Raw genomic sequence first — 15,775 nt, forward strand, 5'->3', positions numbered from 1 at the left:
ATAAGCTCGTCTAAATTTTAAAACGTACAGCCGCTCATCACGGCGCTTTCCAGTTTGTTAACTATATGTGAACAATTTTTAATATTTAATCCCTAGAGATTACAAATTTGTCTATGTGTTAGCGGGGAACATTTTGACATTTTCTAAATATGCGAATTCGAACAAAAATCGTTTTTTTATGAAAAACGCTTCACGACGCTTTTTGGTCAAAAAACCACCTTATAAGGTGTTACGCATTGAATTTTACGTACTCAATGATTCTGAAGTTGAATTTTATAATCGCTTTTTGGACAAAAATCCCACCTTCCACCTTCGATCCAAGAAACATGTAAATCAAATTTTTTACCGCCAATATCAATATGTTTCAAAGTGAGCGGCTCGTTATATGTCATGAAAAATTCCTTCGTCAAAAGCAAAATGGAAAAATTCTAAATGTCATTTTGTGCAATCCTACTTGTTTTGTGTTCGATCGGTACGATTCATTCAATATCAAACCAATGAAATAAAAATTGTTGTGCTATTTAAATATTAATTACGACAATGGAGGCATTACCTAAACTCCCAATGGTCAGTTTCGATCTGAAAGTATCGACTGAGCCGTCATCCTTCGGAAATTTAAAGAGAGTAAGTTTACAGATTTTTTTCTACCTAGTGAAAATGAAATGCATACATTAGTAATCCGGATAATTAACGACGTCAGAAACCGATTAGTTATTTATTTTGTGATGGTTTTGTTAAAGTCACCATCGACCGTCCGTGACAAAGAAAAAATATTTTAGCTTTTGTATAAAGCCACTTGATGATTAATTTGTCGTTGTTTTTTTCTTTGGTATTTGGGAGGTACCCACTGTCAACAACACTATTGTTTTCCCAATTAGCATACTACTGATTTCATTATCATGCATCGGATCAATGTTTTCAGAAAATTTGAATTTCTTTAGTTCTATGCCAGTTCAATCATCCTGAATTGTCACTCAATTCCCTTTGATCTGATAAACACTTTCTTTGTTGATAAGCACCAACCAACCATTGTTGCTGATGACTAAGAGCCTGTATAGATTTCCTTCTGTCACCGATTCTAATATGTTGAACTTTGCCATTTTCAGTACATCGCAGAATGTTATCAAGAAGATCCGGATGCCTACTCAAAGGAAATATACGCATTAGAATTGCTGCGAAATGCCGCTTGTCGTCCGTCCGTCGATGTGGAAGGCTGTAAGCTGTTGAAACGTTACTACTGTCAATTACATTCCATACAAAGTAGATTTCCGCTGACCAATGATCGTCAATTGCTGAGCTTTTCATGGCGTGATGCATTCTCCAACAGTGTTAATCAATCGGTGGATATTCGATCTGATATGTGTTCGATTCTGTACAATTTTGGAGCTTTACACACCAAGCTTGGAGCTTCCGAAGATCGAACTTCATCAGATGGAGTGAAATTAGCTTGTACACATTTTCAGTGTGCGGCTTGGGCTTTCGGTCATTTACGAGAGTTTTATCCGCAGTTTACAAATGGTGACATGTCGCCGGAAGTGTTAATTTTCATGCAAGAATTGTGCTTTGCTCAAGCTCAAGAGTGTATATTGGAGAAGAGTTTAGCTGATAATCGAAAACCTGGAATAGTGGCCAAAGTAACGGCTCAGATTATTTGCTACTACAATGCAGCGTTTTCTGCTATGCTAAATGGTGGTGAAGATGGTGCTGTTGCTGATATAATAGGAAGCAAAAACTTCAAAGAATGGAAACGCTACGTTAGATTTAAGATTTCTTATTTGAGTTGCATTTTACTGCTGTATCAAGGTCAACAGGCAGAGGAACAACAGAAGATGGGTGAACGAGTTGCATTTTTCGTAGCTGCCTACGACAAAATGGAAGAGGCCAGAAAGGAGGCAAAAGGAATGAGTCAAATTGATCAGATCAATGAAACGTTCGCATTTCTGCATGATGTCGTAGAAGGAAAACGAAAATCAGCCAAAAATGAAAATGAATTTATTTACCATGAGGAGGTGCCCAACATCAGTACATTTTCGGCGGTTCAAGGTGCAAACTTGGTGAAAGGAATAGCATTCAGTGTCACTGATCCAGAAGTTGCAAGCGAAGACATTTTCCATCGTTTAATTCCAATGAAGGCACACGAGGCCAGCTCACTGTACAGCGAAGAAAAGTCGACACTCTTACGTAAAGTAGTGGCCCGAGTCGAAGATAAAGACAATGAACTGAATCAATTCATGGGTTCGTTGAATGTGGAATCGTTGAGATTTAATAATGCAGCTCGACTACCGCAAGAACTCGTTGATCGTTGTGCAGCTATAAATGCAAAACCTAATGCCATACCGGACTTGGTCACATCTATGTCCAGTTTAGCTGAAGCGTGTTTAGATGTCGAGTCAATGTTGAAAGAAATCAAAGATCTTTTAAATGAGGAACAACGAAATGAAAAATCCTATCAACAAACGATGGGCGTCAGACCTAGCGGGCATTTTGCTGAACTTTCACGCGAATTCGTAAAATACCAAGAAGCTCACAGCAAAGCTGGCGAGAGTAACGACACACTGAGAAAGGCGATGGGTTTGCACGTCAACAATTTAAAAACTTTAGCGAAGCCATTAAGTGAAGTTCAAGCTGCTATTCCAATTTGTGAGGAAACCAGCGATGATGCTGCTGTGGCTGAAATGAATGTTTTATTGAGTAAAGTAAACGAGATGCGAGTACAGAGAGCTCAATTACTCAACAGTTTACGCGAGGCGATGAACAATGATGACATAACAGCGCAGGTCATAGCATGGGGTGATAAGAAATTGGAAAAATTATTCAAAAAGGAACTGCTCAAACACGAGCAAAGTGTTAAGCTGCTTGAACAAAATTTGTCAGCCCAAACGAATATTCTTCGCGCATTAACCGACTGCTATGCAAGGTGTGCACCATACATCAAAGCTGTTGTAGATACAAAACATAGACGAGAAAATTTTTTCTCATCGCTCGCGTCGTCCTACGACGTCTACGATGATTTGTTAGGCAAAAGCTCGAAGGGCTTAGAATTCTACAAGAAATTGCAAGGTAACATTCAAAAGCTTCTAGCCAGAGTGAAGGGAGCAAAAGATGTACAAGATGAAGAACGTCAACAGCGTCTGAAGTCAACGAAACCAGAAGTTAGTATGTCCGCAACAGCGGGAGGGCCAAAATTAAAGGATTATCTCAACAAAAATCAAGCAAATAAAGTGAATGCTCTACCAGACCCATATGTTCCTTCTGCACGTTCCAGCCTTGGTCCGGAAAATTCAACGGTTTCAACAGGCAATTCAATTAATGCTTCGCCTTATCAAATAAATTATCCACAACCAAATGATCCGCCACCGCCATACGTACCGTACGGATCGTATAATAATAATAATATGTACAATCCGTATCCTACCATGGATGCAGGACAATCCACATACAATCAACCATCTCCATACAATTCTGGAAAAACAGCCACCGAGAATGCAATTGATCACACCGGATCTGCAAACGTTCCACAATCTATGTATACTCAAAATGCTACGTCTCCGGCTCCGAATCACATTTACGATCAAAATTCTCAACAGCAGCAAGGATTCCAAGCTAACATTGACACATCTCGATATCAATTCGTCGGACAATCAACACAGGATCAACCGACCCAAAACAACCAAATAAATTATCCTTATCAAGGATTTGTGCAGCCACCACCTTACTCGGTTCTTGATACAACAAAATACCAGCCATCCGTTTCGCCAACACCTTCACAGACTAGTAGCACGAGCAGTGGCTGGGTTTCGCAGCAACCGTACTCACAGAATACTCAACAAACTGGCGTGATGTTTCAACAGCCTCAGCTGAGTCAGACACCAAACTATCTGCAGAATATGCATCAAAGTCCAGTCCAGCAATATCAAAATCAAGAGTCGTCGCAAAATTATCAACAACAATTTCAACAACCATCATTGCAGCAAACACAGTTGCAACCACCCCAATACCAACAATCACAATTCCAGCAACCACAGTTCCAACAATCACAGCCTCAACAACCCGAATTGCAGCAGCCTCAGTTTCAGCAACCACAATTGCATCCACAACAACCAGAATTGCAACAAGATCAATTGCAACAGCCTCAATTGCAGCAGCCTCAGTTTCAGCAACCACAACTGCATCCACAACAACCAGAATTGCAACAGCATCAATTACAACAGGCCCAACTACAACAACCACAAGCCATGCAGCCACAGTTGGAGCATCCACAATTGCAAGAACAACAATTCCAACAACCGCAGCTTCAAAATAACTCATTGCAACCAAACCAACAATTTAGTGCCAGTTCAAACATCTACAGCAATGCAATCACATCAAGTAACAACAACACGTACACTGACCTTTACACAACAACGTCTCAGTCAAACTACCAAATTACTGCAAACAATCAATATGTTACTGGCTACGATCAGTCCGGAAAAATATATTCCAACCAAAATTCAACGTCTTACGGAGGACATCCGGGCTATACGTTTAATCAAAACACTGGAGCATATGCGTACGGAAGTGGCTATCAGGTAAGTTCATAAGACACAAAGAAAAGTCTATTTGTAGCTTCATTCCAAAACTTTCTTTTCATTTCGAAAGGATAATGAACCAATTCGCAATCCGTATTCACAATACACAAGTGCAGCGTTGACTGAAACAAGTTATACAACTGACAGTAACAATTTGAGTACGAACGGGGAAAGCTTTGCTGCCCAGGTATATTAGCAGCGTTGTGTAGTCATGCTTACTGATACTAAGTTAAAATGTTCCGTTTATTTAGTATGCGACCGATCCGAACGCCGCAGCATCGTATAATCAACAACCAGTCATGACATCGACTGGTAGTTATTTCAATCTACCATACGGTACTACTACATTTTCCGAGTCCGAGAACGCCAACGTCACTCCGCCAACTGCAAACATTTCACAAAATTTCTCGAATTCCAATTCGGTCACCCTTCAACCGGTGATTTCAGACAATCGAAATTCAACGACATATATGCAGAGCAATAGTCAAACAAGTACTACGATCACAAGTAGCGGAGAAACAAGTGAGTCAAATAATCACCTAATCTGAACTGTTAATGCCACACCATTTCATTTTGAATGTCTTGATAACGGAACTTTAATTTTCTAGGGAATAATCAACAGGCATCACACGAATCGTCAACAGCTGTAGCTCCACCTGACAGCACCAAATCCACAACACAACCATCCAATATTGACCTTCTTTCGGGTCTCGATTTTACAATTTCCGATTTGACTATTTCCACACCCCCGTTGCAACCAAAATCGATAAATGATAGTGTAGGTGCTTCACCACGATCTACCGATGAGGTGCTTACGCCAACAAAAGTAGCATCGCAACCTAGCAGCACTGATGTTCCAACAAATTTGAAACCTAAAACCGATTTGGTATCCAGTGCGGACAATCTATCAATCTGTTCCGATTTAAGTTCCATTGACCAAAACTTTGATTGGGAAAGTGCCTCACAAAAGAATGATCCACCAAATCCAACGCAAGTTGATGTTGATGTATCGAACACTAAAGAACCGACGATCAGTCCAGATACTGTACGCTGGTTCCATAAGGAAGTGGAACGTTTGGAGAAAACAATGGAATCCGTTAAAGTGAAGACACTTAACGGTTCTACGTCATTAGATAGTAAATGGAAAGACTTACAAGACTTGTTGGTGAGTGTCGCGAAATTTCGCAAATTGCGATGATTGTTCCAACTAAAAATTAAAACTAATTTTTTATCAGGTTAAGGACGAATCGAAACGAACGACATCAGTGGCCAAATTGTTTCCAGAAAAAAACCGATCCACAGATAATATTCCGTATGATCATGCGAGGGTACTTCTACCAACATCAACTGACAATTACATAAATGCAGTTTACGTGCAGGTGAGATATTCCTTGTTGTATTAGAATCCCATTAGACACTAGAGAGGTTTCAACGATTTGATTCACTGTGAACTCACATGATACAAGTTATCGATACGTTGACTAAACTGTCGTGATAGCGAGGATCGCGCTATGGAACACAACCTTCTGAAATTCTCAGTTCATTGATGCCACACGCATCAATGCATAAGTGTTGGTTTGTTATTAATTTGAAATTTTAATAATTGAAGCTTGACAAGGAAAACAATATGGTAAGTTTCAGTACGCTAATTAACGGTGACTGTCCACGTAAACATTGTCCATTAGAATCACTAGTATGAGATACATATTTTATCGTTCACCTTCAGCTAAGCAAACGGAAGGTGATGCCGTTACTGAGATCAAACCCAACAAATTACCTAAATATTTTACATTGTTCAGACTTTCACGTATTTTAAACTTAGACACAACCGGAAATTCATAAGCTGTTTTATTTGATACTTTACCCTTGAAATAGACCATCCAGTAAACGAAGCATATAATTGTGATTTAACCACCAAACGATTTTCCCGTTAATTTTTCATACATTTTATTTTAAAGGAGCTGAGTGCAGGCTGTCCTCAACTCATTCTGGCGCAAACTCCCTTGCGCAACACTGTCACCGATTTTTGGCACATGATTTGGTCACAAAAGTCACGTTTAATTGTTTGTCTTCACAGTCCAACAGAGGTATTTTGCCATCAAACTAACTCAGAACCGAACCTGTTTTTCTAAATTAATGATTTTAGATGCTGGACCCATTTTTCCCTCAAACCAACGATGCGGAGGATACATATGATGATTTTTCCGTCACCGTTGTCAAACAGTTCGACCTGTCGCATTGTATCGAACGAAATGTGAAAGTCACAATGCATGGCTCGGACATCATCTTGGACGTTACTATTTTGCAAAATAAAAGTTGGCCGAAAAAGTAGGAATTGTGGCAGTAAACGAAGAGCAGCCAACTTTAATTTTGATTGAATTTTGTTCACAGTTCTGCTGCAAATATATTGGGAATGGCGCAAAATATTGGTGCAGCCTATCGTCAGTTGAAATTGACTTACAAAGAAACCGGACCGTTGATACTGAATTGCATTTCTGGATCGGAACGATCGGGGGTGGTTGCTTTAGCTATTGCCGCATTGACTGCTACAAATTCTAAGCGACCCATTTTAATAAGTAATTCAGCGTTAATACCCAGATAATTGGTCCGTTATTCATTCTCCTCCTCTTTCAGATCCGATCGACGTATGGTATCGAATATGTTGTCAACGAAAAGGTGCTCTTCGTGACATAACAATGCTCGAGCTTTCTATGCAAATTGTACTGGCTAATGCCCATAATCTGCTAAATAAACGTGAGTATGTCGACAAAATGTTTCAAGTTCCTAGTGGACTTGAGTCACGCTTGTTTTTGTCACAATTTATTCCATGTAAATCGTTTTTACATTGTTTGTACTCTGCAGACGGAGTGATGACATCGTATCAGATGAAAACAACAACACCGGTTACACTGACTACCGACAAGCCGGAAGTGAAGGATCCGTTCAGTGATTTAGATCCGTTGTGGAAATTAAAACCGAAGAACTAAAATTAAAGTATTATTTTGAAATGTAGCTGAATTTAGCAGTGAGTTATATTATAAAAATATTATGAATTTATGACTAAAATAAAGGAAAAATTCTTCTATGGTGAAGTGGCACCTTTTTTTGTTATCATGATGAAATCTGCAGATGTACTGACATATCCAAACGCAAAAAAAAATCGCTGACCTGTTTAACTGCACCTAGAAATTACTATAAATTGAATACAAATCGGTTCATTGACCTTTGCGATTATCAGTGACAACTGACTTGCAGTCTAACGGATTCATTTTCTCACATTGTTTTTCACAGACGAGCAATCCAATGGATTGAATCCATGTAGTCACAAACATTCAGAAAAAATGGAATATCTAAAATTTCCAATATTTTCTAAATAACAACCCAATTCCCTCGCATTTTTTTGGGAATGCAATTTACTGGTACAAAATCGTTTTACTTTAGTAGGGATGTTAAGTGGCCTTTTCATCCCAAGGGAAACGTCTTTACATCGCTTGTAAAGTTGTAGTACATTCTATGGCAATTGAACAAATGCTGGAAATGGCACTTCTTGTGTACCGACACACAAGAAGTGCCATTTCCAGCATTTGTCCCATTTCTAAGTAAGATAATTTACTCAAAAGCTTGAGGTAAAGTTTTGGTACCGTGGAGTAAAGTTAACCTTACCTCACGTTTTTAGGTAAAGCTTCATACTACACTCTGGAAGTAATCTGATATTTTGCATCACTATGAGTAAACGTACCTCGGGCACTTTCATTCATCTGGATACTAAATATCAAATTACTTCCCTGGTACCCAGGTATAGTAATGTACTATATCGAACCTCTGACTTCCGATGAACAGATTAGTATACAAAATCTATTACTTCATTGGTTCTACTATACATTCTACTATTTAAACTGACAAAATTATTAGTCAGAGCTCATAGTTTATTTTTGTTGTATAATATCGCTATTGGTAACAGTGATGACATTCCGTCATAATAGTATTTGTGAGAATCATAACGTCACTTCTTAGATGCCTGCGCGATGATGCTATTGAGAATTCTGTCAAGTTAATGCAAAAATCATTTTGGTTGCGTAAGTTAAGACATTAAGTGAATTCACTTCTTCTGGAAAAACTAAAATGAATTTAATGAATGAAGAATTTGTATCAACAATGCAATGACAGTGCACGGATAATTCAGTTCAATTGAAATAAAATGTTATTTTCGAAACGTATTCATTACGTCCATCTTCAGTCTACCATAACAACAATAAAATGCAAAACAAAGGTGTTTATAAATACATTCAAAAAATATCAATCAAATAGCAAATCAGTGGCAGTGTGTTATGCTGAATGGAGCCTATTGCATACTTGTAAATAAATTATAGTAAAACATTTTTAGTTAGATAATACTGTTCAGCTGATTCAGCATGAATTTTGATTATTGTACATTATGATTAACGTTGGTATTCTAACAGCCGTTGGCGCTTTCTTAGGCTACACTGTAGCTTCGGCCTTTTTTTGGAATTTTCCTCATTGGCTGCATAAAAAGAAAAATATTTCTTTCACCTGTGCTCATATTAGTCACCGCGGAGGTATGTAAGAAAAGTTGATTGTCATTGGAAAATCGTTTACAGCTTTTCATTTTCTGCTTGCCGCTTTATAGGGTCGGCTGAAGGCTATGAAAATACTATCAAAAATTTCCGGAAGTAAGGAGAAATTAGTTTCTTTTTCTTAAATTCTTCCCTATTCCTCTGAATTAATAAATTAATTTCATTTCGTTAAGTGCTGTGGAAAAGGGTACAAACATGCTTGAATTGGATGTTCGGTTAACAAAAGACGGGCAGGTGGTCGTTTTTCACGATTCATCTCTCTTGCGAGTGGCAGGAACGGATTCGAACATTGCAAATGTTGACTATGACTCACTTCCCAGTTTGAGTATGACAGTTCCGATTGATACGGTTCCTGGTAAGCTTTTCATATATTTTAAAACTGATAAAATTGCTTAGTATAATTCTCACATAGGCGAAAGTTTTACCGACCAGACTTGGTCGGACGAAGAAAGACGTATACCCTTGCTTCGCGAAGTGTTTGAGGAGTTTGCTGACGTACCCATCAATATTGACCTAAAAGAAAATGATTCTAGATTGATAAAAGAAGTCTCGGAACTTATCAACGAATTTCAAAGGGCAAATTTGACTGTGTGGGGGAGCTTTAACAATGAAGTGTGCAAGGAGTGTTATCGTATTGTAAGTACAGGGGAATATAAAAATTTTAAAGACGACTACATTTTGCGCCTTTTTTTCTTCAGAATCCCGACGTTCGTTTATTCTTTTCTGCTAAAAGGGTTGTCGTTTTACTGTTATGTGCGTTTACCGGCTTACTACCTTTCATGCCCATAAAAGAGACGCACTACGAAATATTTCTACCGATGTCTATAAAAAAGTGAGTGAAAACTGACAGGCCACTGACTAAATTACTTACAAAATTACCGTGATATTTTAGACGAAGATTGAAACAGGTTCCTGAATTACCATTTTCGGAAAAATGCCTATTTTGGGCCTGTGAAACATTTCTCGTGTGGAAGCCACTTATAAACCATCTGAAGAACCGCGGAATTCATGTAAGTTCTAGCAAATTTATTCGCAACAACAATTTCAAAACAGATTCTATTTCTTGATCTTTACCTTACAGGTATACTTTTGGGTGTGCAACGATGACGACGAATTCGCGGAATGTAATAAATTGGGAGCAAACGGATGTATGACGGACCGGCCAACGCTTCTTCGAGAATTTTTGAATACAAAATCCACTGAATAGATTGGCAGCACATTCAGGTGATACGCTCAATATTAAATAGGTCGTAAATTTACAAACAACAAGGAAATTGTTTTGTCGTTAACTCTATGATTATAGAAAAAGAAAATTAGATTAAAATTCAGTGGTTGTTAGAATTTGTCTCCGAGACGAAATCGCTGTATTTGCATATTGCAATCGGTTTCACGTGTCCTTTTACAGACGCGACGATAAAGTAGACGACAAATGCGTTAGCAAATTATGTTTACTTCCCGGCGTGTCGGTCGAAATTTACCGGTGACCAAAAACGTAAAAAGAACTTCCCATTACATACATTTCCCGCTGGTTTGCTCAGCTATCGGTTCAATTTAACGGTAACGGAAATGTTTCTCCAACTCCCTATACCCTGGATAGACATAATTTGCACACGCGACGATGGTGATTTGGTTTTTGAAAGAAAAATGAATCGCTAAACTAGAAGACTCATATCAATCTGCTCAATATATTCGTTGATCGATAATTGTACGGGGTGATATACTACGCGTCTGTGAAAGGTTAATTTAAATATTATGTTGAACCGCTTGAACGCATTTAAGTGCAAAGAATGTTAATGTTTGATTGTTTGACGTTGTTAATTTTAATTTATTTATTTGTATCTGTGGTTAGTCGTACTAAAAGCAAATAAAATCTATTCAAATGGAGAAATTGATTTTGTTTGTTGGAAATGAATACGTCTGCTAGTGGTAGTTTTGTCAAACAGGTTCTAATGAAAAAGTTAAAAGTTTCTCTCGTCTGTTGAAGTCTACCTTTACACGGCTTCAGACTAAACATTTTTGAGAAGGCATCAATTTCATGTATAGTTAGCCTAAGATGCTACGCTTAAATATGGACAAGTGTAGAATCCTAGGCTAACTATACATGAAATTGATGCCTTCTCCACTCCACTCCACAAGAAAATTCGGATTCGAAATTTGATGGTAAGTGGAGTAGGAATTGCTTTTTCTGTTCAGGTGGGGCGAGTCGCCGGTAGTCTTATCGACGTAGTAACTTCTCGAAAATTTATTTAAAATAGAAAACATTCCTCATTTATTTGTACTCTTTCATTTCTACATATCGGTTGGACTATTGTATTGTTTGCAAAAATCTCAGCTTCTTTCCATCACTCGTGATAATTTCAAGGCCTTCGGAGTCCATATTGAAGAATTCGTTTTGATCGTTCACCGCCAAATTCTATAAATTCATAGAAAATAATTATTTGCTTCCACATAACAGAACATATCTCCGACAAACCTTCCTTTCCAAAGCAACATTTTCCGATTGATCAGTTAACAATCGAAGGTTGGATGTTGAATATTGTTGGATTCCGTCGTGAACGTTATTGTCATCATCAACAAAAGGTATTCGAAGTTCATCGACATTTTCACTTGTATTTCCTTGAGTAAAACGTATTTCAGAACTCGAATCCAATTGGCTAGACGAATTCTTTGCAAAAGAAATAATTTAAATTTTGGGGAAAAATAGCTGGAAAATGATTTGCAAATTATTACCACTTGATTAACAAGCTTAACCGTTTTATTTTGTCCAAGATTTGGATCTTGATAGGTCACGTAAAATATTTGATTATCTTTATCGATATCGTTCTGATCAGCGAGTCGCCAAACGGAGTCCGATAATTCGGTAGGCACTATGTCGGCCAACACAATTGGATCGAATAGGTTTTCTTCTTCGGGAAGGTCATTTGATTTGGCGTGAACTGATTTCTCGAACGGAAGATCCTGCTAAAGTTAAAGAAAAGGCAAAATTTTAACGCTTCGATCCAACGTTTTCTTGCAATGACCCCTCACCTTATTTTGTAAATTAGAAGTTGAAGCAGTTTCGGGTGTGCTAGGCTTATCTTTTGTATTATTTGTGGATGGTATTTTATTTTGATGAGTCTAGAAAGAATTTAGTTTCGATTATGGGTATCGTAAGTGGTGTACCGCTCCGTACCTTTTTATGTTTTGCTAAATTTGAACAGTCCGCAAATGTTTTTGGGCAAAGAGTGCATTTGTACGGCTAAAATAGTCTTCAATTAAAACCTGAGTTTCGAAACCAACAAAAAACAAACCTTCTCCTTCGTATGCGTCCGGCAATGTTTGATCAAAGCCCAATGTTCCGAAAACGCTTTATCGCAATACGTACAAGAGAATGGCTAAAACAAAATCAATTTTTGAAATGAAATTTCTTTGGGAAGGCTTACGGGCAACCACCTTCTCATTATTGTGTCGTCTTAAGTGTGTTTTAAGGATGTCATGCTGCAAGAATGATTTTGAACAAAGGTGGCATGAATACGGTTTCACATTTACATTGTGTCGCTTGCTGTGGATCTGACACTGCGAGCTTGTTTTAAATGTCTTGTCGCAATACTGGCAGCTGAAGGGTCTCACCTTAAAAGTGATGATGTGAGGACAAAATTAGGACGTTCAAATTTTTAGTTGAGGGAACTGGTCATGACCTGAGGGTAAAATACTTACATTCGTGTGAATGCGAATATGTTCCTGGAAAGAGTAATCGAAAAGTTGTTTAGTCAAAAGTATGACATAGCTGGAGATCAATTTTCAATTACCTGAAGATTGCCATTCTGACTAAACGATTTTCCACACACTTCACAGCTAAATGGTTTGGTTCCAGCATGCCAAAGCAGATGTAATTTCAAGCTATAAACGGAGAAAACAGAATTATTTTCGCAACAATAACATCAAACATTGGCAAAAGAAACCTTGTTTTGTGGGCAAACGATTGATTGCATATGTCGCAGTTGTGATTTTTGATCGAATTATGTATCGGCATATGGTTGAGTAAATTTGGCTTAGTCTTAAACGATGCCCCGCAAGTGGTACACGAATACGGTCCTTTTCAAACGAAAATCATCATCAATGAATATTGATCTGCGAAACTTTAGCAATTCAACTTACGGTCTTGCGAATGAACCAACTGGTGTCGTCGCAGCAATTGCTTATGTTTGAAACTTTTTCCACATTTCGAGCAAACGAATCGGAAATGATTGTGCTCCGAATTTTTATGATACAACATCGAGCTGGGATTCTTGAATGTGCGATTGCATTTGTCGCATGGATAATTCGGTGTGTCGTTGGTATTGTCGGTTGAATTAGGTTGGCCTGAATGTGTCACTGCATGGATGAGTTGATAGTGTACGGTCAGTAGAGATTCATTCGCAAAGGATTTGTTGCAGATTGAACAGTCGTGTCTCTTCTGAAAATTAAATAATTTTCGCTAGGGAACGTTGTGCTTCAGTCAAAAGTGTGACTTACTCTAGCGGTCAAACTGTCCTTAGATGTAGGCTTTGTGGTGGTTTTTTCATCACTCTGGAAATGGTAAATTGATAATTAAACCGGTAGAATTTAATTGTCTTCATCTATAATGGATATAGGATGCTCACTGTGCCTTCCTTTTCCGTTATAAAGTTGGTATAAGTAAGAAATTCGGAGTTTATTTCTTTTACTGATTGCGTCACCGGCATCGAAAATGACTGTGGACTTTCCGTTCGATCCATATTTTGCAGTCCATAGAGTACTTTGGCTGCTGTTTCCTCGATATTATCCATTTCATCGAAAACATCATCCAATGTTTGGACAGTCTTTGCATTTGTATCATCGACGAAATGATCAGCCTGTCCAAAAACAGTGTCAGGCAATAAGTTATCTTCATCATTTGACTGTAATCGTTTTGGAATTAGAGAAAAACTTTTTTTTTTAATTTATTTCAATTTTCATTAACCTCCGTTTCAATGTTCTCAATTATTCCTTCGCCGGTGTGTGTCGTCGCTTCTTGGTGTTCAGATCTAAAACGTTTTACCGAAATTAAAATTTCAATTTAACAAAAGTGAAGGAAGGAAAGTACATTAGCTTCCGCGATGAAAACTTCTCCAGACACTGAATGCATTCGTATTGGACATTTCGATGGGACATCTTATGGCTCATGTATCGCAGTTGTTGAGTGTAAGATCTACTGCAGATTTCGCAAATGAATTTCTTTCGTTGACCAGAATTTGCGTCTAACACATGAGAATATTTAGGTAAAAGGACAAATGTGATCAAATTTTGCCTGTAAACTTACGCTTCTTGCCCGTTTTCGTGCTATCAAAAATTAAGTCCACTACATGTAGTCCATCTGCATCTTCCATATGACCGATAACTCCTTCTGAATTAACGTCCGCCTCATTGGTAAAACCCTCATTATCCGACACATTGTCCAGTTTATCGATAACACCGTTTTCGACATAGACTCGTTCCAGTTCCCGACCCTTTATTGCAAATTTTTGATTTATCAATTTAGTAGTTTTTTGACGACAAGAAACGAATACCTGAACCACTTCCTGAAAGCGTGAAGGTAATTTGATCTTCCTCTTTCTTCGACCAGCAGTATTTTCTTCCATCAATTCTTGTGATTCTCTTTCTTCTTTCGCTAACTGTTCAATTTTAGCGGCCTCTAACGTTTGTGCTTCTTGCTCTTTTATTTTGTCTACTGTTGCCTTCGATGGTCTTCCTCTTTTACGCTTTTCTTTTTCTGGCAGCCCGAAACGACTATAAATCACATGATCGTCGCTGTAGAGGTCTATACGATAATATATAATAAAGACAAACGAAAATCCATAATCAGTTCCCAAAACACTCAAACTTACTATCTTTCTTCAAATGATCTACGTTCGATTTCGATTCCTCTGCGTGTGCACATCGAAGACTCTCTTGGCCTACGTAGAAGACCGATTTTACATTGAATCTCTGTAAGAAGTCATTCGTTTGTTACCTTTCATTACTAGGTCAAAAAATTCCACCGTTGACTCAACTTGCAGGTGACAACCTAATGTAGACAATGACTATTTATAAATAAATCTATAAACGGTACTGTAGATGTACAGAAGCATAATAGAACAGGTTATAATTACCTGGACATATCCAGCGAGGATACTGACGATCATCTACAATCTGAAACAAAAAATATGTAAAATTTCGCAGTATAGTTGGTAAAACTATCTCAAATCAGAGTGTCTGCTTTCGGAATAACCGAAAAATAGTTTGATTAAAATAACATGAAATTTAACTGTAGCCATCGTTCTGTCTTACTCAAGGAGCAACTGTTAAGCGGTTCAGAATCAAAACAAACCATTTACCTTCAAAGGTAAGTATCGGTTGATTAAATGACTTATATCGTGTTCGTCCGACGTAAACAGTTTCATTCCATTTTGCGATCGTTCGCCACATAAACGACATATCGTCGAATTATATAAACAGAGTTGAGACATTTATTGTTTTAAAAACTTAATCTTTAAGGCATATTAAGTGTTGTGGAAGAAAATAAAAGAACTGTCATCCGCTAAAACGTTACGTTCACACGTTACGTGTCTGTGGTCGAAGCTAGGCAAGTTACGT

General features: G+C 37.9%; 3 protein-coding genes across 8 annotated transcripts; 2 read left to right on the forward strand and 1 right to left on the reverse strand.

The window, feature by feature from the left end:
• The first annotated feature begins 424 nt into the window (after nt 1–424).
• LOC119081346 (tyrosine-protein phosphatase non-receptor type 23) lies at nt 425–7,660 on the forward strand. Of its 2 annotated transcripts, XM_037190184.1 has the most exons (12): nt 425–624; nt 1,107–4,568; nt 4,639–4,755; nt 4,820–5,090; nt 5,177–5,733; nt 5,804–5,947; nt 6,178–6,198; nt 6,527–6,655; nt 6,715–6,896; nt 6,960–7,144; nt 7,203–7,322; nt 7,431–7,660. In XM_037190184.1, exons 1-12 carry the CDS (start codon nt 541–543, stop codon nt 7,553–7,555), a joined length of 5,397 nt encoding a protein of 1,798 aa, XP_037046079.1. In that variant the 5' UTR covers nt 425–540; the 3' UTR covers nt 7,556–7,660. The 2 variants fall into 2 exon arrangements, with proteins under 2 accessions (XP_037046079.1, XP_037046080.1); XM_037190185.1 differs by lacking the exon at nt 6,178–6,198.
• A 943-nt stretch (nt 7,661–8,603) lies between these two features.
• LOC119081347 (lysophospholipase D GDPD1-like) lies at nt 8,604–11,044 on the forward strand. 4 transcript variants are annotated; one of them, XM_037190187.1, is made up of 9 exons: nt 8,604–8,923; nt 9,029–9,145; nt 9,217–9,259; nt 9,337–9,518; nt 9,576–9,799; nt 9,862–9,995; nt 10,056–10,173; nt 10,245–10,387; nt 10,463–11,044. In XM_037190187.1, exons 1-8 carry the CDS (start codon nt 8,767–8,769, stop codon nt 10,368–10,370), a joined length of 1,101 nt encoding a protein of 366 aa, XP_037046082.1. In that variant the 5' UTR covers nt 8,604–8,766; the 3' UTR covers nt 10,371–10,387; nt 10,463–11,044. The 4 variants fall into 4 exon arrangements, with proteins under 4 accessions (XP_037046082.1, XP_037046084.1, XP_037046081.1 ...); XM_037190186.1 differs by having other exon boundaries at nt 8,605–8,923; nt 10,245–11,044; XM_037190190.1 differs by having other exon boundaries at nt 8,608–8,838; nt 10,245–11,044.
• Nucleotides 11,045–11,411: 367 nt separating this feature from the next.
• LOC119081348 (zinc finger protein 271-like) lies at nt 11,412–15,741 on the reverse strand. Of its 2 annotated transcripts, none has more exons than XM_037190192.1 (21): nt 15,517–15,741; nt 15,292–15,331; nt 15,153–15,206; nt 15,028–15,096; nt 14,710–14,960; nt 14,463–14,649; nt 14,247–14,400; nt 14,124–14,187; nt 13,786–14,061; nt 13,658–13,711; nt 13,301–13,598; nt 13,105–13,237; nt 12,952–13,042; nt 12,860–12,883; nt 12,596–12,772; nt 12,454–12,537; nt 12,336–12,401; nt 12,191–12,280; nt 11,894–12,121; nt 11,637–11,828; nt 11,412–11,576 (listed from the first exon to the last, which is right to left on the reverse strand). In XM_037190192.1, the coding sequence occupies exons 1-21, from the start codon at nt 15,646–15,648 to the stop codon at nt 11,469–11,471; spliced, it is 2,772 nt and encodes a 923-aa protein (XP_037046087.1). In that variant the 5' UTR covers nt 15,649–15,741; the 3' UTR covers nt 11,412–11,468. The 2 variants fall into 2 exon arrangements, with proteins under 2 accessions (XP_037046087.1, XP_037046086.1); XM_037190191.1 differs by having other exon boundaries at nt 11,894–12,124.
• Nucleotides 15,742–15,775: the final 34 nt, after the last annotated feature.

Source organism: Bradysia coprophila, unplaced genomic scaffold (assembly GCF_014529535.1).
Source record: "Bradysia coprophila strain Holo2 unplaced genomic scaffold, BU_Bcop_v1 contig_358, whole genome shotgun sequence".
NCBI classification, from domain to species: Eukaryota; Metazoa; Arthropoda; class Insecta; order Diptera; family Sciaridae; genus Bradysia; species Bradysia coprophila.